This window comes from Neopsephotus bourkii, unplaced genomic scaffold (genome assembly GCF_033783945.1).
Source record: "Neopsephotus bourkii isolate Nb327-2 ecotype Australia unplaced genomic scaffold, CSIRO-AGI_Nbou_v1 NB_659, whole genome shotgun sequence".
Classification (NCBI taxonomy): Eukaryota; Metazoa; Chordata; class Aves; order Psittaciformes; family Psittacidae; genus Neopsephotus; species Neopsephotus bourkii.
In genome coordinates, this window is record NW_026901158.1 from 9204158 (window position 1) to 9228068 (window position 23911).

The 23911-nt window shown below is 44.8% G+C and overlaps 1 protein-coding gene across 12 annotated transcripts in view; it reads right to left on the bottom strand.

Annotated features, from left to right (window-relative positions):
* CACNA1B (calcium voltage-gated channel subunit alpha1 B) overlaps positions 1 to 23911 on the bottom strand; it is a 296644-nt gene that overhangs the window by 42729 nt on the left and 230004 nt on the right. For all 12 annotated transcript variants that reach the window (XM_061352969.1, XM_061352960.1, XM_061352959.1 and 9 more), the window contains 9 exons: positions 18951 to 19047; positions 16182 to 16342; positions 14898 to 15035; positions 13795 to 13996; positions 12187 to 12351; positions 11233 to 11343; positions 10995 to 11078; positions 1857 to 1973; positions 157 to 222 (listed from right to left, as the gene is read on the bottom strand). In XM_061352969.1, the coding sequence (XP_061208953.1) occupies positions 157 to 222; positions 1857 to 1973; positions 10995 to 11078; positions 11233 to 11343; positions 12187 to 12351; positions 13795 to 13996; positions 14898 to 15035; positions 16182 to 16342; positions 18951 to 19047 (1141 nt within the window). The remainder of the gene's footprint in view (positions 1 to 156; positions 223 to 1856; positions 1974 to 10994; positions 11079 to 11232; positions 11344 to 12186; positions 12352 to 13794; positions 13997 to 14897; positions 15036 to 16181; positions 16343 to 18950; positions 19048 to 23911) is intronic.

Consider the following 23911-nt stretch of genomic DNA (forward strand, 5'->3'; position numbering starts at 1 on the left):
TCCCCATTTCTGAGGTACCTGACACCAGACAAGAGGAGCTTTTCCCTCTTCCTGTCAGTTGTTGATCTTCCTGTGGAGGCAATAACCCATTTGCATCCTGAACCAGCAGGACAAAACCAGGCTGATTATGGTCAGTATGAAAGCTCAACTTTTTACCTGCATGCCAATGATGGCATAGATGAAGAAGAGCATTGCAATGAGGAGACACACATAAGGCAAGGCCTGTGGAAAAGGAGAAGGCAACATTAATGACAACAGAAGAAAACATCAGCTGATAGCATTAAATTCCCTTTGATTTCTGGCATTCTTCCTTCAGATGAAGGAACTGGGAAGAAAACTATGAGGGTGCTGAGGTGCTGGCACAGGGTGCCCAGAGAAGCTGTGGCTGCCCCATCCCTGGCAGTGTTCAAGGCCAGGTTGGACACAGGGGCTTGGAGCAAGCTGCTCCAGTGGAAGGGGTCCCTGCCTGTGGCAGGGGTTGGAGCTGGAGGAGCTTTAAGGTCCCTTCCAGCACAAACCAGGCTGGGGTTCTGTGATTCTATGAATTCTGGCAGCCTTCAAAAGACAAACCCCAGGAGACACGTATTCATCGATCACAAAACAGTCTGGGCTTTCCAATGGCTCTCCATACATCCCTGCAAGCAGATCAGCAGTAACCAGGGAAAGCACAGTAAGAAGTTCCGCAGCAAGCACTGGAGCTACTGGCAACCACTGACACTTTCTATGTATGATTGTATGAACATTAATTTTTAATGACCTTGCTGTAAATTTAGTAGACAAGTTCCTGCTCTGAAACAGGCACAGATTGCAACCCCAGGAGAAGGAACAGACTGAGTTTCAGCAAGAAACCAGTGTAGGCTACAATGTAATGATGACAGTAACCAAGCTGAGAGTAACAGCTCCTTCCCACTCAAGCTAAATGAATGGGTAATTAATGCAGGGAAGTGTTTTCATTTCAGATTAAGTGATGTCCTTTCTGCACTGCATATGCCCCATAGCCAGAGATAAAACACAAGCTGTAGAAATGGGCTGCAAATGAGCCGAGAGCTGTTCAATACCCAACTTCGGGGCATGTGGGCTCTTATAGATCTGGAAAACAGCTAACACAAATCTAGGCAGAGGTTGAGAGCTAAGCTACTGTAAGGCAGTTATATGAGGGTCTCTTTGTTCAGAAGAGCCATATCCAGCTGCAGACACCCCTGTGCCACAAGTTAATGCCAGCCACAAGACTCTGAGGAGGGGTAGGGGTAAAGGAAACCTGGAAAAGCAACTGGCTCAACTTTAGAGCACAACCTCGGTTTTTAATCCTCCAAGTCATACAAACACAGCTCTGTGCTATGCAGCTTCACAGTTTATAGCATCAAAATGCACTGCCTTAGGGTTTGCCTCTATGAGGCACTGAAATCCAGTGAAAGCAATTTAACCTTGCACTTGCTGCAGCAAACAGCAGGCATGAAGGCACTTATCAATCATTTCCTTATGCAAATACTCAAGTCTCAAGACTTTGCCATGGGGATTTCGTAGAGTTTCAAGGGCAGCCAAAGCTTGCACACTTGCAAGTCTGCATCAGGAGCCATCCACCTTTCAGACTCAGCTTCCAAACTGCTCATCCCCTGATATATTCAGAGGATGTTCAGTTTGTACTAATTTGTACTGATTTCAATTTGTAGCTGATTTGTACTGATGTCAGTACAAATCAGTTAGCAATATTCCTCTAATTGCTTTGTAGAAGTGCAGATAGGCAGTTCCCTTGGCAAAGAGAAGCTCTTTGATACTCAGTGAAGGATGCTACAGACATGCCAAGCATCACCATCTCCCCCTGTCTCTTCCCTGCCTCCCACCTGCATAACACCCACCTTAAATGACTGCACAAATGTCCAGAGCAAGATGCGGATAGTGTAACCCTGCCGGAGGAGCTTGATAAGTCTGGCTGCCCTGAAGAGCCGCAGGAAGCTGAGGTTGATGAAGTTGTCCTGCGGAAAGTAAAGGGTTTGTGTCCTTCAGAAATTAACGCGATTGGAAACCACAGCCCGCAAAAAAGAAATTAAAATTACCAGCTTCACGATCTAAGCAGCAAATCGGCCACCAGAAAACCTTCCAAAAGAAACATTCGTCAGTGCAGATCACTCCACATGCAGCAAGTATGAGAAAATCCCTCTCCACAAGAGCCCTCCCCTCTGCTACTGGGTCAATGATGGAAAAGGAAAAGGCCTTTTCACGCTGTCCATGGAGGGCTTATTTTCTTTGAGCAAGGCAGATTTTCTCCCCATAAAGACTCAGGGAGAGGCAGTGGTGCCATATTATCATTTCATAAAGAATGAGGTTGTTTTGAAGTCTTGGTCAGTTCTCTTTCTACAATGAATTGAACTTAAGCCAAGACAGTTGCAAAGGAGTGGACGTATAACCTCTACCTTAACAAAGAAAGGCATCGTCCAGTGAAGATTAAAACATCCTTGAAGGAATGAGGATGTTTTCTAACCTGGAGGTTTTAAAGGTTTATACAACATGTGACTGGACAGGCTCATCAAGGAGAAATGGCACCAGCAAGACTGTTTGGAAGATGTATCAGTGGCAGCAAATCAATTGGGCGGATTGAGGGTTCAACAGCAGGAGGGGGCCTTAGGAACCTGCTGATTTTTTAGATTAATATTAAATGTGCCTTTGCAGGTGGATCAAAGAACTGCTGGGTACAGATTCCCATTTCCGTTGGGTTTGTATGATTCTCCCTACCCCACACCCCATTTTTATCTTTCCTTCAGGGAAAAGAGGTTTCTTGCCCCAATGAGCTAATCTAGAGAGGGTTCTTTCCAAAACAAAACATGCAAAAGCCAGATCCCTCTTGCCCTCCTATTTTAAGGAGCTTAAAAATATCCCCCCTTTCCATACTAATTCCAATTTGCTTATTTATGAATCTCTGTTCGCAGCCACTTATTTGACTGAGTAAGCTAAAGAGAAAGCATCCCACTTTAAACTATTGAGCAGTGGAGTGGAAAATATAATCATAAGGAGCTCCTGTTGGTAAAGATGAGCAAAAATAGTCTTTTCCTTGTATTACTGCTTAACCAGGAGATACCCAGTCATACTGAAATGACCCACATTTCTTGCTCATTTGGCTACAGAGCTCATGCTGAATTTGGGGGGGCTTGTTGGATCTATTCATATATTTAAATGCCAGCTCAGTTTTGGGGGCATTAGCATCGCATTCCACCAATCCCAGAGTTCAAGGAATCAGTCTCAGGCATGCACTCGGTTTCTCTCATTTTAAAAACACAAGCAGCTCAGAGTTAGGCACAGACCGTATATCAGACTCAGTCCTCAAATAAAGAGAAAAGAGAAAAGCACAGGTATGTTCAATGAAAGAGCAGACGACACTGAGCTCATTCAAGTCAGCAACAGAATTCAGCTCTGGCAGGCAAAAGACAAGCGAGGATTCCCCTGGGTTGTTCAAGGTCAGCAAAATAAGCATTAAAACTTCAACACTTGTCTCTTAGCTTCGGCTTCTGGTTCATTTTTCACATCCCTTCACAAAATGACACCTTAACAGGTAAGGGACATATAAGACCCAGGGGCAGAGCTGGACCATGGCTGGATAAATGGGTGCCATCACTAATTTGGTCCTTAGTAGCCTGTTTCCCCTGTGGCAGTGGCTGATAGACCAGATAGACCTTTGCAGGGCAAAGATTTAACCCAGAGCCCATTTAATGATGGAAGGTCTCCCCACTGGATCAGACCTTATGTGTAATGTTCATGGCACTTGGGTATCATGCCTGCAAGCCTGACAAATTACCTTCAGAGCAATGCTCAAGCCAGACCTAAGGTGCCTCCAAGGAGCATGTGCACACTCAGCATGTGCAGGATCTGTGTTTCTGTATATGAACCTGCCTTACCTCTCTTTTCCCTTGTTTTACTGCAGCTTAACAGGAAGAATATTGTTTTGTTCAGGCTTTGCTTTAATCCCATGACCACAGCTGACATGATGCTTAACATCAGCTTTGGTCTAGGCCAACTGCAGGTCATACTTAGCTCAGGCTACCCCTGTGTTACATGAGGCGTTATAGAGAATAGTGTCCATATATACAGTATGGAACAGGGGGCTCAAAACTGCACTTACATCTATAACTACCTACTTCCTGGGATTTGGAGGGACAAACAACCCATAACCTTTTCTTTCTTTCCCCAAACCCTCCCTGAGTTATGCAGTGCCATATCTTCAAGTGCAGCCAGAGCCTCAGCTCTGCTGGGCACCACTCACAACCCAGGAAAATCCAGTCACCAACATCTGCAGACTGATCGAAGGACTGTTCTCTGCGCTGTTTGTAGGGAGGCAAAGTTACACACGCTCATGATGGATGGAAGGGCTCCACGTGTGTAACCCTCAGCACACCAGGTAGAAAACCCATCCTTCGATACCTCAGCTATCCAGGCAGGTATTAGAACCGCATGCAGTTAAAGGGGAAACTCCACATTGCAATATTTCTTGTATATAACAGCAATTTGCATTAATTCTTCTCCCACTTAGCCACCACATTACACACAGATGACCATCCTCTGGGTTATCAAGGTGTTGCATTCCAGGTTTTAGTTTGCTTTGCTGTTGCACAGGTGCTAAAGGCTGTCTGGTGCTCATGAGAAGCACCATAGCTTTATGGTTTTATGATCCACCTGAGGACTGGCAAATCTCCTCCTGGCCTGTCACTATTTTCCTTAAAGAGAGAGCCCTGGTACCAAAGGCCCACAGTTACCCACCAGGCTCTGTGGTGATGGGCACAGCCACAGCTTCCCATGACCAAAGTATGACCAAAGCTCCGTTGAGAGATATCATTCCTGGAGCAAACTGCAAAGCAGGATGTAGCAGATAAAGAACTGGCCTTGATTGTTGTCCCACCGTGGGCAGACAGCCCCTTTGCCCTGTCTTAGGGTGTTTTCCATACTGAGAAGACACGAAGATGAGGATATGCAATCATTGCTCAGATCTGTTCTTCAGCAGAAGAGTGGTTTCCTCTCAAATGCTAGAGCTGTGCCCACCATCCGCAGGGATGCGGAACAAGCTCCATTCTGTACACCAGTGGCAAAGCACCAGCTCAGTAACATTTTGGATTCTGAAACCTGCAGCAGGAATGAGGGGTTTGTGCCGTGGCTGAACAAGCTCTGCAGGATGTATAAGGAGGGTCCATTACGTGGCAATGCATTTGGGAGAATTTGAGCTGCTCATCCCTGCTGTTTTCTCCAGCCCTGTTGCAGAACACAACCACCCCGTAGGCTTGAAACTTCAGTTTTCTGTCCTCAAAATGAAAGGCTCACCCAAAGTCACAAGGAGCTGTGGGAAGAGGAATCCAAGCAAGCCAAGAATGGGATCACTCAGGAAGCTTTGGCAGTTGTCTTCATCCAGCATCAACAAGAATTAACCTATTGTGCTAAGGAACTACTCTAGAGGAAATGGTTGTGTTCCCATTTAAATGTCCCTTGTCAGTACTGAAGAGGAGATCCTGAACCTTGCACAGGGTCTTGGCTTCCTCTGAAGCCTGGGGAAAGCCTTGCTGATTTTAAAAGGCTGAAGATGTTTGCCACACTGGTCTGTGTCTTGGGGACACTGCAGTTATAAGCATATCATATCGTGTCCTTTCATCCTGAGCCAGAAGTGATTTTGTGTGTGATGCCCAGATCTCTCCTCATTCCCTCCTATCTTTAAACTTTGGTGCTTCTGCTGCAGTCACTGTATGCTCCCATCATCAGCAGTGGAAGGAAGAAGGCAGCTCCAGAGGACAACTTGGTGCTCCAAAGATCCATCTTGGATCCTGAGTGATAGAGGGATCCTGGACCTGCACACATGACTAGAGAGACTGCAATCCTAACAAACCTTGGGATGAGCATTTAAATCTTTAACACAGCAACAAGGCCAAAATTTGGCCAAACTGAAATAAGCTGACTTTTTCCGGTATGTTTTCCCTGTGTGCAGCTGATGCCAGAGCACTCCTCTGTGCTGCCTGGACCAGGGGCACAGAAGATGAAGTCTCCAAAGACATCCTCTAAGCTTCCACACATCTGTAATGGTTCCAATTCTCAGATTATGCCAGGCCTTTGTCATCTATTTTCTATGCTACTTCCTAGCAGACAATTCCCTTTTGTGACCCTCCAGGAAGCACACATAGACCATATTTGCAGTCTGCCATAAAGATTCACTCTGCTTTACTTCTTAACAGCAACTGTGCAACAGGAAGACCAGATTTTAACACAGATCCGAGAGCTGTTGTCAGGTGGCCAAGCAAGTAGTTTTGATAAGCTTACGGTCTCATTTGTGTTATTAGCCACAGCCAAGACAATTATCTGTATTTTCTTAGATTGTATTTTTCTTCATTCATTCTGTTTTGCTTAATTTATGATTTTCAAAGAAAAAGGCCAGTATTGCCAAAGGCATCTTTAGAGCCAGGCACTAAATTCCCAGTGGGATCTGGTTGCCAGTGCTCTTCAGCCCTGTTCATAACAGGGCTTCTGAATTTTATTTCAGATCTTTGCTTTTGCATCCAGGGACTCTGTGTCCACTGTGGTGGCAAAATGCTTCTATATGCTGGTATCACAAAGAGTTTTCAAAGTCCCTCTTTCCTATGAGTTCTCTTTTGATTTGAGAGAAGCAAGTCTGTAATCACTTCAATCATTTTTTTTTGCCTTACCTTACAGTGTAAACCACAGGCTTAAAGTACCTGTAAGGCAGCCCTCTGAAAGGTGCTGCTTCCCTTTGCAGAAAGCTCACCCTAAAAGAAAACCAGTTTCTGAGAGCTGAATTTGGTTCCACCACTCACAAGAGGTAGGGTTTTCCAGCCAGACAATCTTCTTTACTCCAGGTCATCCAGCAGCATCCTTCCCTCCTATTCTCATTCAATTTTCCACCAAAATAAAGCAAGTGTCAGTCTCCCCTTTATCATTGCCAGGTGTAACAAAGAGCAGAGAACAGGCTATTGGTAACTGCATTTGCCTCACGTCACCAATTAGCCAAGGGGTAGAAGATGCAGGAAAGAAGCCAGTTTTGAGGCACGCTGCAGTGAGGCTTTTTTGTCACCAGTGCAATCGGAAATCTCATCAAAAACGAGTCAAATTAAAGAAAAACGAGAGAAAATAAAAGCAGAGAATTTAAAGAATTGCTTAAATTCAATGAAACCAACCGTGTCCTATATGTGATGTTGTCATGGATGGGGATTTTGCAAGGTTATTTACAAATTTATTGGGTTTTTTTGAGCAGCAGGTGCACAACATACAGACGGAGACATGGTTTTCGCATTGTATGTTGATTGGATGGCGTGATTCAGCAGGTAGATAAGGAAAATAAAGAACAAAACAGGAAACAAAAAGAGAAAATGAGTAATCAGGACAAGCAAAAAAGGAAACTCTGAAAATTTCACTGGAAAAGAAACTGTTGGGTTTTTAGGGGGGTGTTATTTTGTGATAGTTATATAAATCAAAAAATGCTTCAAACCAAAACAGGTTCTGGATCCTAAAGGGTAACACAGATAGTGCAGTAGATATTTGCATTTCACTTTGTAATGCAAATTGGGAGGCAATTCACAAACACTTGTCAGGATGGTTTTTGTATTTCCAGGCATAGAAATAGATGTCAGTTTGCTATATGCCCATTCAGACACCTCCTCCTTGGTGCCCCCTGTTATACCTCAGTTACTGAGAGGGTAAAAAACTGACATACGTGTTTTTGCCTAAGGAAATAAAAAAATATATATACATATCCCACAGCATTCACAAAGTAAATTACATATGACATGACTAGAAAATCAAAATAAAGCAGTTAATCAACATGTCTTTTCCTTTTATCTTTACTTTTCAGTGGGCTAAAGTACCGATGTAGCACAGCTGGTGGAAGCAGAGGTGAGACTGCCCAGGTCAGCAGGTTCATTTACCTTATATCTGGAAAATATAGTCATGGAGAAAAGTGGTGCTCCTGTAACTACGTGTGAGCCTGATCTCAAAGTCTTACCCAGATAGCATCCCCTCTCTGTAGGGAATCGCAGCTGTGAATGCCCCATCCCTGGCAGTTCTCAAGGCCAGGTTGGACGGGGCTTGGAGCAACCTGCCCTAGTGGAAGGTGTCCATGTCCATGGCAGGGGGTTGGAATTAGATGATTTTAAGGTCCTTTCCAACTCTAACCAGGCTGGGATTCTATGATTCATGTGTGGTTGTTGCAGGCACAGAAGCATTAAGTTCACACTGTGGGGGTCACCTGAGCGGGTGACCCCCACTTCTCAGCCTGCGTGGATGGGGAACAATGGGGCTGAATGCTTAGGGAAGGATGAATGGGGGGTGCCACCCAGCTATCCCCATGGTTGCTTGCCAGCCAAAGAGAGGTTGGAGCTGAGGAAGGCAAAGGGAGAAGAGGGCATCCTCTGCTGTGAAGAGAGCTCTGAGTTGTGGCAAGCAAAAACCTGGTCTCTGCTTTGTCTATTCTCAGCTTTGTAGAGCTCATAGAGCTGCTGCACCCCTGACCATGGACTGAGACAGGAAGCTGATGGAGTGGGGCTCAACATTAGCTACTGTGTTTTGTGCAGAGTCAATCTTCATCCTGACCCTTAGCTACTCCTCTACCCTACCTGGAAATCTAATGGGCAAAGAGAGTTTGAGCAGAGGCTATGGTATTGAAGACTTGGAGGCCACACAAGTGATCTGTGTTCTGTGACTGAGACACTCACCGGCTTGGTCCTGTCTTGGTCCCTGCTGTTTGCAAACAGTTTATTTACTGTCACTGCATCGGGTTTTCCAGCCCCTTTCTGCATTTTTTAATTGGTTCTCCATACCAGAAGTATGTAAGTGACTTAGGTGCACCTCTAGTTTAGCAAAACAGCAAGTTATACATTACAAAGTTGGATTAAAGTGTAACTCTTCCAGAATATTCGTGTATTGTGCCACTTCCCAGGTGGCAAAACAGTCCTGGATTTTCCCAGGCAACTTTGGGACCTCTTGGGTTTCCCCTGATGCACTGTGGGCCAGAATAACACGTGCTACAATCTATTGTGGAGCCAACAAAACAGAACCAGAGCAGGGTGCTGGATCGTTCTGATGGTTTTCCACCCTATATGCCCCAAGGGAAAACATGTGGAAAGGAGATGTGATAGCTATATGGAAATGCTGAAGAAGGGGAAGATTTAGAGACGTCAACGGCCTGAGACAGAGGACCAAGAGGTCAGGGGCTGGAGTGGTACCTGGGGACATAAGGATTTTATGTTTAAGACATGTTTGTGAGCAGCTTTGTATTGCACAGACTGCAGAGAAAGCTGTTAAACTACATTAGAAAGTTCTCTTAAAGGCTTGACTTAATGGATCTAGTATTCCAAAACTGAAAGCCTCTCCATTACTACCTGGGAGGATAATGGAAAGGAGAGTAGGTGGTTGGGAGCTTAACACTACTGGAGTTTACTGACTGGTTTTAGAGGTAATTCATACTACTCTTCAAAGGCATCCCCAAATTGCTGCTGCCTTTGATGCTGGAAAACAGAGACGTTACTGCCAAGCAGAGAACAGGCAACACTGATCCTGCTCTCTGCCTGCTGAGTAGCTGTACAAAGCAGGACTTTAACAAGAAGCATGTGGGCTTGGTGTTGTGAAGGAGACATCTTCCTAAAGGAGAAGATACCAACCTCTGAGAGACCACAGGCTCCCTTGCCACATGTGAGTTGGTTGTGATGCTTCTTCCCAAAGGAGGGGTGGAAGAGAACAGTCTCTGTTTGTAGCTGACTTGCAAATGTTTTCACTGAGTTTCAAATCAAGGCAAAAGTCTGGTGACCTGAGACTGGCAAGCGTGTCCCATGAAAGGGAGTGGGAAAAACCATCAGTGCAAGGATTTAAGCACTCAAAGAAGTGGTAGTTAGACCTTGTGTTTGATCTGGGTCACTTTATCCTGGCTGTAAGCTGTGCATTGAGAGCAAAAGGTAATCCAAAACCTACACAATAGGATTCACCAACCATTAAATGAGCACCATTCGTTTGGGGAGTAAAACTGGGGGGTGGTTGTGCTTTTTTTTGCACCAAAGAGGTTAGATTATAGTGCATTTTGTTAGAAACAGTAACATGGTCTTCACCACCAGCTGAATGTCCTGTAAAGAAGTCTGGGAGCATAGTTCTCAGCACACACAAAACAGATCAATAAGCAAATCCCAGGAACTGAGAAAAAAACATTATGGTAAAGTTCAAATTCATCACACAGAGGTACAGCATCCTTAGCTAAAACATGCGCTGGAAGAGGAGAGGAGCAGTTCATAGAATGGGAAGCACCAGGTTGTCAGGGCTTGAGTGAGACATTTGCTACCCACGTGGAAAAATCCTCTTGAATTTAACGTCTAGTTTGTACAGTTCATGTCATCTACAGGCCACATTAGCAGGGGCACAGCAGCCAGTGCAGGGCTGGCCAACAAACACTCTGGTGAAGCTGTTTGAATCATCGCCTCACAAAGCTTTAGTGCACAGAACAGAAATGCACCAAGCACACACTGCAGGCTGATGAGTTTTTGCCTGTTTCTATGTTCTGGTCACCCCTCTTATCACCTTCATTCAGCCTCGTGACCAAGATTGGGTAGGAGCCCCAAGGGGATAGATGTGTCTGTGTGCCCCGCAAAGCACCTCACGCTATAAACCAGCAGTCTTCAACAGAATCCTTTTGATCTTTTCCCTCTATTAAATTCAACAGGATTTTTCCATTAATAGGCAAAAATGGCTCGGGGTTAGAGTCATTTTCTGAACAAGAAAGAAAGGCTGCTTTCTAGCAGGGTCCCTAGCACTGTTGCGCTCATCAGAACTTTTTGCATGAGTCTTTGGGGCTGTGCTCATCTCCATGGAAAGAGTAGAGCTAATGGAACCAGGTTTTCAGGTCACCCAAAGACATCATCACACCGAGTCCCAGGGGCAACTCTAGGGAGTAAGACCGGTGGGGAGAAGGTGCAATGTCTTGACAGGGTACAGCTTGGTTTCTAAATGAAACAAATTGAGCAAAGCATACTTACCGCAATCTCTGTTACTAAAATATCAGTAATACTTCCCAACACGGTTACAAAATCAAAGACATTCCAGGCATCTCGGAAATAATTCTGCCAAATGAAAACACAAAGGGGATAAAGGGGATCCAGGGGTTATTTTTCTCTTTGCAACACGGGGGGGTGGGGGTGGGTAAATGCACATCATGAAATACAAGCATTTCACGAAGAGAGGAATCGGTTGAAAGTAAATGAGGAAGGCACATACCAGCACACCAAAGGCAATGATCTTCAGCACACATTCCATTGAAAACATGGACGTAAACACAATATTCAGGCATTTCAACATTTCTTCGTATGCTTCTGGAGCATCATAGAACTAAACCAGGATGGAAGAAAGGCTGTTACTGGAGGATCACTTACAGAATAAAAGCTTCCCCGCTGACCTGTCTGACTGCAAGACTCCTGCTCATTGTAGTGCCAGATCTTGTGCTCACTTTAAGCAAGACTCGGGGATACAACACAGTTACTCATACCACTCCAGAAACATACTGTTGCCTCCATGTTATCCTAATGGGGCAGCTAGAGAGAGCCCCAGGACTGGAGGACTGTTGCTGGCATACATCTCCCTGTAAGCACAACATGGACCAGGACAAGTGCAGAACTGTGTTTTGTTCCAGAAGACCCTGAGAATATGGTGACACTTTGACTGTGAAGACACTCTGGGCTAGACAAGAGGTAGAAGGGGAGATCATCCACTATATCCAGCCACCTGCATCTCTTCCTCTTAAGCACTGTGGATCACTCCCGAGAAGCCTGACACTGCTGCAAATTGTAGTTGTTTCCCTGGCATGGCTGGATTTTGAGCATCCTCAAGTGGCCCTGCTCTGCAGCAGGAAGCCCAGGTTGAGCTGGGAGTTCAGGACCAGCAGATCCAAGTTCCCATCCCACTGGCCACATACTGAAGGGGCTATGAGCCAAAACAGTGCTGAGTGGCGAAATCCCATTCTTAATATCTCATCACAACCAAACCACCTCCCTTTGGGGACTGAGGCATCTAAACATGACTACAAGGCATCTGAAAACAGCACCAGGCAAATGAGAAGGGGTAGCTGTTCCTGCTGATCACCCCCCAGCTCTTAGATCAAGAGTACAAAGCTTCTCCAGCAAACACCACATTCATTCACTCAGAATTTGAAAGATTCAGTAAGAGCCCACTAACCTTCATCATGAGGACAATGGTATTGAGTGCAATCATGACCATGATAAAATACTCAAAGGGAGGGGACACCACAAATTTCCACATCTTGTATTGAAAAGATTGCTTGTTCTGAGGCATGTAGCGGGTCAGTGGCTTGGCACTTATGGCAAAGTCTATGCAGGCCCTCTACAAAACAAAAAGGGGATGAAAAGAATACAGAAAAGGGCTGACATCCTCCATCAGTTGAGATACCAGATTGGGAGAGTGAGCAGAGCATTTAGTGGAGGATGGTATTTCTAAGCATTTCTCACACACGATGTGAGTACTGATGACTACTGTAAAATGCAGCCCAAGATGCCCAGATAGTGATAACTTTTGGCCATTTGTTAAAATATTAAACCCCCAAACACCCCTATGGTCCTCTGCAATCCCAGGAGACAGTTTTCCATCACAACCCAGCTCCTGGTAGGTCCTACTTAGAGAAAGGAGTTATGAATGCACAGGCTCACTTCAGAAAACACGTCCAATTCCTCCTGATGTGTAATTGTAGAAAGCAGAGGATCAGTAAAGTGTTATTTCTGCTTAAAAACTATTGGGAAACTCAGGTATGTTCTTACACACAGCAAAACCTCTGTAGCTAATAATGTTTCATTGAATGTGAACTGAACTCTACCAGGAAATTATCCAACAAGTATCACTGTGAACTCTCAAAGACCCCCCTTAGTTGGCTATTTCTGTTCATATCATCATAAGCATAACACAAGTTAAAAATTGATTTCTGCCCACAAGAACTTTTAATTCTGGAGTATTTTCTCAGCTTGGATTTAGGTAATAATTCATAAGTTACTGCAAAAATACTTTCTGCTCAGTTTAAGAATAACATGGGTAAAAAACCTTCTAAATGTTTTGCTTTATTTTGGACATACAGACAAACAATGCACTAAATAACAACTGATTAATAAGTCATCTCTTTTCATCAACACTCAGGTTCCAGTTTCAGAATGAATGAAAAGAGATGGGTTTTCATACAACAGGTCATTGAACCTGCAGGACCCCAGACAGATGTTGCAGATGCTAAACATCTGCGTGGGTTCAGGAGGAAACTGGGTACATCCATAAAGGAAAGATACACTAAAGAAATCCATGTCCAACTTGGGATGCTCCTGAGCCTTATATGTGCTTCCCCTGGTCTTACAGTCTTCTCAAGGCACCTGCTTTTGGCTGCTCTTAGGACATCATGTCAGCCAGGCACTAAAGAGCCTGGTGAGAGGAGCTTTCCTTAAGGAGTTGTAGCAACCATAGTTCAGTTTGATTTCTGGTGACTGGCTTCTAAAAGGCCAAAGATTTACCTCCTTTCACACCTACGTACTTGAGCTAACGTGCAAGTCTACCTTCGCTGTGAAGCAGAGGTGTGGTTCATAGGGACGTGTGACAGTGCTTGCTAATGTGAGGCACTGGGGGCTCTCCCTGGTTTTGTGCAGAAGCTGAAACAGTCTGTATTTGGTCTGTACACCACACACCCTCAGATAACAACTGCTCTAAAGCCCCTTAAGGCATGGGAGGGATGAGGAGTGGATTTGCACTAGGATCGAGGTGCTCTGAGCCCCCAGATTCAGAAGACACGGGTACCTCGTTTTTCTCAAGGCTGCACTCTGACATCACTTTATCTCCTTGCTCTTGGAAGGTGATGATGATTAACGCCACAAAGATGTTCACAAAGAAAAAAGGGAAGACAACAAAATACACAACGTAAAAGATAGACATTTCCATTCGGTAGCCAGGGCTGGGGCCCTGTTCCTCGTAGGTGGCATCCACCGAGTGCTTCAGCACACTGCAATCAAGCGCAAAGAGAGAAGGAAAGTCAATGAAATCAGTGTGAAGCACCAATGACACCCTGATAGCCACTCACTGGCCTTCACTCATGCAAAGGGTGTTCTCCATATGCTCAGGTCAAACTCATTCCCGTTGTTATAGCTGGGAAGAGGTTGTCCTTGAGGATATTTTTAGGGAAACCCTTTCTGGTTTCACCATTCTATCAGAATGATGGAGATTTGCTGTGTACAGATCCATTTATCTCCCTTGGCCAAGGGGAGAGGATACAGTTAGATCTGGCTTCTCTTTTCAGATCAACAGGGATGAAAAGTAAGGGTGGGAAAGGAAATGCAGTGATGATTTCCGAGTAGGGAACACACTGAGGGTCTAGAAAAGGAAGACTGGTGCTGTGTGCTTTATTCTTTCTTATGAAACAGTTGAACATGAAGGAAAGGGAAGTCCTGCCATGGAGAAACCCTGACCATGATTTGTACTCCATGTGTCACAGCAGAAAAGTGTGCCAAAATAAAGTCATATGCTGAACAATAAATGCAACTTTGGGACTGTCATACCCAGCATACTTTCAGCATAGGTCACAATACTTTTTCCCTCTCTTTTTCTTACATTTCCATTATCAGTTGGTACACTTGAGGAAAGCGTGCAAGTCCAGAACACTGGAGCAAGCAAGCTACTAAGTACTGAATACCACTTAAGCATCCTTGTACAAGCTCAGAGGAATGGCAAGGAAAGCGCAGGGCCCTGCTGCTGATTCACCCAGTAATCACACAAGGGGAAATAAAAGCTTAGCTGGGAAAATACTGTTCTTATTACACAGGTCACTGCTGCTTATGTGTCCCTCAGAGCTGTGGAAAGATACCATTTCCTCCATGATCACTGACCCTGGAGCCATGTGTACTCACGTTGGCCACCCCTCTCCTGTGGAGACAGTGAAGAGTGTGAGCAGAGCCCAGAGCACGTTGTCGTAGTGGAACTCGTATTTTTTCCATTCCCTGGGCTGTGCCTCCACCTCATTTTTTTCATAATCGAGGTACTGACCCCTAGGAAAAAGCAGCAATTCAAACTGAGAGAATTAAACCAAATCAGCCTCTTCATCTGACTCACGGAGCGTCATGGAAAAGCCCCAGGATCAGAGTGCAACTATGCCATGTATTAAAGACAAATAAAGAAACAGCCCCTTGGTTTGTAACAGATGTAAAGGGCATGTTCAAGGCATTTTGAGCCATGGGAACTGGACTAGGGTCTAAAAATGAATGAAGTAGTAATCAGGACATTCATTCATAAGGCAAAGCCAGCAATTAAGAGCATGCTGACCCCAAATTGTCTGACCCACAGAAAACTGTGCTGCTCGCTACGGAAAAGTCTCTGGTTCCTAATTCTGGGTTGGATCTGTCCTTATGGTCTAAGGATCCTGGCATCTGCAGAGTTCCCCTCCAGCCTACAACATACATTCTTCACTAATTTCACATTTCTCTCTGTAATTTCACATTCCTTTCTGTAACGTATTCATCTGCCATATTGCAAGCCAGAGCTGCAGCAACAGTCTCCACAGCTATTGCATACAGGGACGTAGTCCCACCAGGGATGTGTCCTTCACCTGTCAGGGAGCAGAACAGGGGTAACGAAGGCAGACCTGGGCAGTGCTGAGGATGTGGTTTGGGCACCAGTTAAAAAGGGAAGTGAGAAAGATGCATGTTGTGGTAATACAATGTGACTGTCTGTTGCATAGGACAAAACAGGACAGAGCTTTTAAGATATTCAAGTACTGTCTCCTTTTCCAGCTAATTAAGAGTGCTCTAACTTCCTACCAACTCATTTCTGATTATTTATTCATTCTGCTTTTCTAATTCATATGAGCCCAAAGAATCAAGGCAGCAGGTAGAAAGGAGTCACACCACCCCTTCAAAAACTCCTTAGCTTAAAATCACACCTAGTCCTCACTGGGGAAGCATCCTGCTCCCTTGCATCACTAAGCATCCACTAGATCAGAGCCAAGAGTGATGCAGCTTTTAAAACAACAAAAGGAAGAGCTCACCTCTAGGGTAATTGTGCTGAAGCACTGCTCTTACTTACAGGAGACTCATCAAGCTCAGCAGGTACCCAGCTGAAGCTTTGGGGCAGTCAGGGAGCTGCTGCTGCCAAAGCAAAATGAGGATACCCCCTGCAGACCCTGTCGTCAGCCATACCTGCAGTCCTTCTCCAGCTCCTTCGACTCATCAGTGCAGTAGAAGAACCTGCCTTTGAAGAGCTGCACAGCAATGACAGCAAAAATGAACATGAAGAGCATGTAAACGATGAGGATATTGAGGACATTCTTCAGGGAATTCACCACGCAGTCAAAGACAGCCTGGGGATGGAGGAGAGCAAGGTTAAGGGGCTGAAAAGAAGGAGAAGTGTATCTAATACCTTGGCATCTGGCATCTAATTGCACCCAGGGGTGATGACCCAACCTACAACCCATGGGTGTCTTTATGGACTTGGACACCAAGTGTTTGACCAAGAGTCATGCTTCAGCTGTGAGAAATAACACCACAAGCTTCCTACGTCTCCTGCTTTCTTGGTGAGTTTGACTGTGCCACTCAATTGTCTGGTGCCGCCCATAAGGTTTAAAGACAATCGCAGCTCACTGAGTTGCATCAGTCTTAAACAAAAGTGCCCCATCCCTGGCAGTGCTCAAGGCCAGGTTGGACACAGGGGCTTGGAGCAAGCTGCTCCAGTGGAAGGGGTCCCTGCCCGTGGCAGGGGTTAGAACTGGATGAGCTTTAAGGTCCCTTCCAACCAAAACTAGGTAATGGAAGTCATAGAATCATAGACAATTATGAAATATAAAATGCATTTCAGTTTAATTTACTCCCAGTTACCAACCAAGTTAAACCTCATCAAAGATGTGACTTGTTGACCATTATTTGAACTGTTGAATAATAAGGACAATATGCCAGATACAAACCAAATCCTTCGAATAACATTTCTCTTATGAACTGTCTTTCAAAACAAAGTGACTAATCCAGTCAGCGTATGTCACTTCTGAACTCCCTGCAAAGAACTTCTCAAATACCTTTATGGTGTGGTTATTGGTCACTGATTCATTGTCATTTGCAGTTTAATTTTAGTCTGAGATGTTTGTCATAATAATAGAAACGGAGCAGTTTTACTGCCTGATCATGGCTTTTGTACAATACTGCTCCTGTCTCTCTGAATGGAAGTGAGTAATTCACAAAATTGAGTTCCTGATGCAACTCAGAAATCCTGATTTAAAACACTGGAAGTATCTCTAAATCTCCCCATTAATCTTGTTGATTATTGCACACAAGACTGTGGTCAGGAAAAAAATGAATTACAGAATTGTGAAGACTTTTAGTCATAGAAATGTCAAGGTTGGAAAAGCCTTTAAGCTCATCCAGTCCAACCCTTACCCCAGCACTGCCAAGGCCACCCCTAACCCATGGCACTGAGGCCTCGTCTCCAGGCTGTGTGAACACTTGCAGGGACGGTGACTGCAGCCCTGCCCTGGGCAGCCTGTTCCAATGCCTGAGCACCCTCTGGGGCAGGAATTGTTCCTCAGCTCCATCTAACCCTGCCCTGGTGCAGCTTGAGGCTGTTTCCTCTTGTCCCATCCCTTGTTCCTTGGGAGCAGAGCCCAGCCCTCCTGGCTCCATCCTCCTGTCAGGCACTTGTAGGCAGCCATCAGGTCCTCCCTGAGCCTTCTCTTCTCCAGCCTGAACCCCCCAGGTCCCTCAGCCCTTCCCCATCACACTTGTGCTCCAGGCCCTGCACCAGCTCCATTGCCCTTCTCTGGCCCTGTTCCAGCACCTCAATGTCTCTCTTGTAGTGAGGAGCCCAGAACTGAACATGGTTCAGTTCACAAACCTTATGAATATGACTTCTGCTTCATATAAAGAGTTTTGAATGCTTCTCTAGAAGTGGTAAAATGACTCTGTAAAACGGCTTGAAAATAAGAAAGATGTTCAATGAAAAGCCTTCAGCACCCTGAGCTACTGTCAACAGGTTTATGACCTAAAAGCTGTACATTTCAAACTTCTAAACAACTAAAGACCATTGTTCAACATTACTTCTCCTTATCTATTGAGGTAAATATAGTATGCATAAAGCCACATAAAATCAAAATTATTTAAATCTGAATTTTGGGTGAGGACAAAAGTAAACCTATAGAACAGCTGATCCTGATTATTATGTGCCACTATGCAGCACCAGGATTTGTCAGACATAGTTTCACCATTGCAAATGCACCCGTTGCTTTTTTCCCCATCTCTCACAGAAAGAGCATGCAAGCAGTGATGTCACATGAAGATGCTCTCCAATAGATATTCAAGAGTTGCAGAAACTGAATTGAATCTTGTAGCTCCTTCCATTCTCTGCTTCCAGGGGCTGGCTGTGCCTCAAAGCATTTGTGAAATGGTGTTGAAGCAACCACAGGCCATTACTTTAGTTTTACTTTATAACACAGTGTCCTAGAGATGAAAGGGTACTGCTGCAAAACCCTGTGTTATATATCCTTTAACAGAAAAGATGAACAGAGTTGAAGTCTTCATACAGCAATGACACTTCTCTTTAGACAGACATCTTGCAATGTTAATGTGAAGTTCTCTAGGGAAAGCCAAACACTCCAAAATCCATTTTCTCCTGTATCATTTCTAGCATCACACTCATGAGCTGTAATTTAATTTATTTGCTTTTTTTCCTTTTTCCTTTTTTAGATGTTTGATTTTAATGTGGGTTCACAATAATTCATAATATTGCACACAGTGTTTGCAAAAGAAACAAGTGTTTGACATTTGCTAAACATCTGCATGGCTATTTTTATAAATCTGGCAAAGAGATTAATTGCAATGAAATAAAAAGAACAGAAATAACTTGGAATAAGTTTAGTCCATCAGCTTCCCCTCAGCTCAGTTGTAAACCTCCAGAGAAGGAAAGATTTGTGGTTATTCTCTAACCTTTAGTTTTGGCAGCCGTTTAATGGTCTTCAGAGGTCTTAGGACTCGCAGAACTCGTAGTGACTTGATCGTGTTGATGTCCTTGCCTTTGGTTCCTCTGCAAGGGATAAAAGGCACAAGAACAACAGAGGGAAAAGTTTGGTCCTCAGGTCATTAACTAAGCATCTATAGGTCCCCAGTGTGGCTTTGGTTGTGGAATTGATTTGGTTTGGGGCTTTTTTGCAGGTTTTGGTTGCTATCCTCAACACAAATGCAAACCATCCTAGTGAGGACTGCAGATGAACGCCCACTTGAGGCATGTTCATCACTTCACAGGAGGAAGGCTGTGGACAGGACATGGTCCCTGCAGCATCCACCCACACGTGCTCTCCAGCTTTCACTCCCTTCCCAGCTACTCACCGAACATCACCCAGGAACTGGTCACCTTCCTGCCCCAAATTCCCACCCAGTCAATGGGCAGAGCCAGGGCAGCAGCAGCCCTCAGCTGCAGCCACCAGGAGAAGAGGCTCAGTGCATCCATCCCAGCCCCAGGCAGGAGAAGTGGGGAAGTCACACTTGGCTCTCCTGCCTCCCAGGCACCTGGGTGGGGCAGAAGGATGTTCCTCTGTGTCCTTCTAGGGACGCTGTGTCTAGACAAGCAGAGACCAGAGTGGTGACTTCATGGTGAGGGACAGAGCTCTCCTGGGGACCAGAGCTGCTCCATGCTCATACTCTCATCCTCAAGTCTCTCTTAGAAGTCATGCTACCAAACCCATGCTGGAACATGTAATATGACAGCATATTACATGCCTGGAACAGTGCTAGGGAACTTCCCACTTAAACATGCAGGTGCTGTAAGTCACATTTTGGTTTTAGTTTTTTGTTAAACATGAGTGCAAGACTTGAGACCGTTCCTGTTGTTACCAGTAAGAGGTTTTTAGGGGAAGGACAGAGTTCCTTTCCTCATGCACTTCCAAGGTAAAATAAAAGAGACACGGTTATATCTCCTTCCAACCCAACAGCAAAACAATGACATTCCCCTTCATTTCTTATGGAGTGAAAAATGGGATGAAAATCTTTAACAGTTTTAATCATGACTAGAGGTTTGGGGCTGAGACTGTATTGAGGTAACACAGGTGTGAATGAATAACACGTGGAATAGATGTTGCTATACCTATTCTATGCTCTTCCAGTTTGCTAAACATTCCTCTTCTCCAACAGCAAAGCAATAGAAATGCAAGTAACCCAAGAGACCCACAGGAGATGTGCAGGTAGTGGACCACAAAGCTTTCCCCACCCTTCTAGCAGCCAGCTCTGTGCATGGTGTTAAGGGATAAGCACCAAGAGTGGAAGAAACCATCTAGTTCTATGGCTGTCTGACCTTGCTCAGCCCTGGAAGGTGCCCTTTTGCAATCTACCTACTACTAAAAGACTAATAACTCAATGCTAATATTGTGCTACTCAAAACTTGCACTGGATCTGAGTCTGCAACCTAGAAACACACATTCTTGCCTCCAACCTGGTCTCTTTCTCCAATTACCAGTCACTGCAGGTGACCTGAAATGCAATAAGCACTGAAAAAAAGGAATTTTTGGAGGGCCATGGGCTGCATCCCCATGACTTATACACAGAATACAAGCTGCCTTTGCACGATTTAATAGGAATGGAGGGTAGGGAAACAGGATGGAGGTTTACCTGTCCTCTCCCTATCTCATCTTTCAGGTCTGCTTTAGAACCATTTTAATCATGCCTGACTGCTGGCACAGCTGTACATCCAGGTGATTGAACTGATACTCATGGAGTCACAGGACTGATTTTATGCCACAAAGTAACTATTATATATTTAAAAGAAATCATTTTTCATTCTTATTACAAACACTTTAATCTGGTTGAGATGCAGCAGATACTGCAAACACAGCTTTTACTGACTTTCTCTTCAGGTTTCAGTGCAAATGAAGATCTGGCCCATGTTTGGCTTTGTCAACTGGCTTTCAACCAGCTTCTAGCAAACAATGATCCTGCATGGGCATTGCAGCCACCTCCTTGTCATCATAGCCTCCAGCTGAGCTGCCCAAACTGGAGCCCACCTACTCCTCAGGCAGCTGTGTCAGATCCTCAGTGATAACCTGGCTGCAAAACCATCTGTTCAGCCTCTTGAGAAGGACATTTGGTGGCAGGAGGGAAGGAGAAGTGGAAATAGGTAACCGGGAAGGAGATACCACCTAGCATGGCCAGCCAGCCTGTGCCCATGGCTGACGGTCACCCAGCCCATGTCCATCAACCTGGCTGCCCCTCCTGGTCCCTTCACCCTCTGGAAGACCAAGGAAATTACGTGAGTTTCTCCATGCTCCCCAGCCATTTGGAGTTCAACTACGTGGGGAAGCCAGGGGAGAGTGAAGAGGTGGAAACTAAGAGAAGTAATGGTGAGAGAAGAGTGAAGGGTTAAGGGACACGTGGTTGGGGCAGCAGGAGAAAAAAAGGAGGTGGGATACCTTGGCCCAGAGCTGTGTTCAATTGTTGATCATTTGTGGCCATGTTTCTGGTTTGCAGGTTAACACACAGAGCCCCAACTTAGCAGCACAGCACTGGCAGGTAGCAACTGAACTAATAAACTCAAGAGTCATCACCTGGGTTCAAACAGAACCACAGGATATTTTGCATGATGTCTTCCAGTGCTCCTGATTCCAGGAAACCTAAATACCTATCTTCTATACTGCCATGCATATGTGTTAAATAGCAACCGAACTAGTAAGGCCTCCTGGAAAGGAAGCTCAAGACAAGAACAGAGACACTTCTTGGCTCTGAAGGAGCAAGCTCGAGTCTCACAGAGCTGGCTCCAAGCCTGAAGCAACAACCTCTGTGGGCTTAATATATCTAGGAAGGATAAACAGACCCAATGGGGACTAATGGAGAGGTGGGACAGAGTGGGACAGAACAAATCCTCCCTCCTGGGTCTATGAGAGAAGCTATTTTTCCTTCACAACAGGATGCATGTGGATGACTGCACTGAGAGCCTGGAGGTGAACAGCAGACAGCTCCGGTTTTACTAAATTCCTTATGCCCGAATGAAGGTCATGAGGAAGGGTTGATTTATTATTTTTCCCCCTTTCGGGCACCTTAGCAAATAAAGAACACAGCCAGTTAAATGTTAATGGGATTTATGGTCTCAGTCACATATTGATCCTGAGAAATCATTCTGATTTCTTGCCACAGTGAGGTTCCTCTATAGCAGAACCTAGCAGTGAGGTTTCTTTTATAGGACTGGTACTCTAAACTGTAGTGATGCAAATCGCGTTTTAATTAAATGGATCTGCAGCTTCTCGAACCTATCAAATAAAACCCTAAGGGTTGTTTTCAGTGTTTTTAAGAACCCTTCTACCAATACAGATTTATAAACCACTCTAAAACAAAGCCAGATGTCCCACAAAATAAAAAGTCCAGATGGAACTAGTATTCAGTCAAAGGGTGTATTCAAGCACACATTTAACCAGAGTATTTCTCACAGCAGAAATACATTGCTCTGAAAGGAACAAGATCTTAGATGACTGCAGAATAATGACTGCAAAATTCAGAAGAGCCTCAGAAGAGATAAAGACAGACAGCAAACAGGAGCCCAGTGGCTTAAAACAAGAGAACACCACAAGGAAATAAATCGCATTAGGCCAGTTCTGGTTTTGCAGGGGGCAATTTGCTGCTATTTAAAACATTAAAAATATTTTAAAAGAGCTTGACATAGCCTTTTTTTTTTCCTTTAATAAATAAAAGATCTTATAAAAAATTAATAGCTCTTTAAAATGGAAGTTTCTTGTTTCTGTTGCTCCTGTCAGCACCTCTAATTTCACGTGACATGGATGTCACAGACTCATGCCATCAAATATTCAGTCAGGAGGAGTCACAACCTTGTGCAATTGCCTGAGATCTCCAGGGCAGAACGTGAATTCATAGACTCATAGAATGGTTTGGGTTGGAAGAAACCTTCAAAGCTCATCTATTCCAACCCCCCTGCCGTAAGCAGGGACATCTTTAACTAGATCAGGTTGCTCAGAACGTCATCCAGCCTGGCCTGGGATGTTTCCAGGGATGGAGCATCCACCACCTTTCTGGGCAACCTGTTTTAGTTAAAACCATCACCCCTTGTCCTGCTGCAACAGGCTCTGATAAAAAGCCTCTCCCCATCTTCCTTATAAGCCCCTTCTAAGTGCGGAGATGCCACAATAAGGTCTCCCCAGAGTCTTCTCAAGGCTGAACAATCCCAACTCTCTCAGCTTTAAATTCCTCCACCAAAGACTAAATGAGGTCACACAACTCTGCCCAAGCACAAAGCCAAGGTTTAAATGATCTGGTTTCCTAGATGGAGCAAAGAAACAAGTGCCCAGTTTCCTGGTCCACATCCTTATGCCCATTTCATTGCATCTCTGGCTTATCTGTTACAGAGGAGCCAACCCAGCTCCTGCCCTGCTTGGAATCACAGCATGAGAAGATGCAGCTCCTCCTCCTCTTCAATCCCCAAAGGAAATCTGTGCTGTACTGCACCAAAACCACCACTTCCACCTCCTTTCAGATGGTTAAACGCAACTTTTGCTACCTCCTCCTTTACAAATTGCCCCTGCCAACCTCTCAAAAAGCTCTCCACACTGTGTTTTCACGTCAGACTGTTCAATGTCAGAGGATGACAGCCTGATTCCCAGCTGAGTCACACTGCCCAGATTGCACAAAATTAGTCCTGAAGCTTCTAGCACTGTTAATGCAGTTTAGAGATGAAGTCTTCTAAGAATAAAATTGCTTCTTTCAACCTCATTATTAGGATTTTCCTGAATTGCAAGCTCCCATATTAACAATGAATCCACTAAGCCATCCCCTCAAATCTTTTCTGTGCAATATATCTGCTTATCATGGTTTCCGACTCTCTGGTCTAATTTTCTTTCTAGTCTGCTTCTATCCTCTGCTTCAGGAAAATTAGGATGAATGAGGTTTGTTAAGGG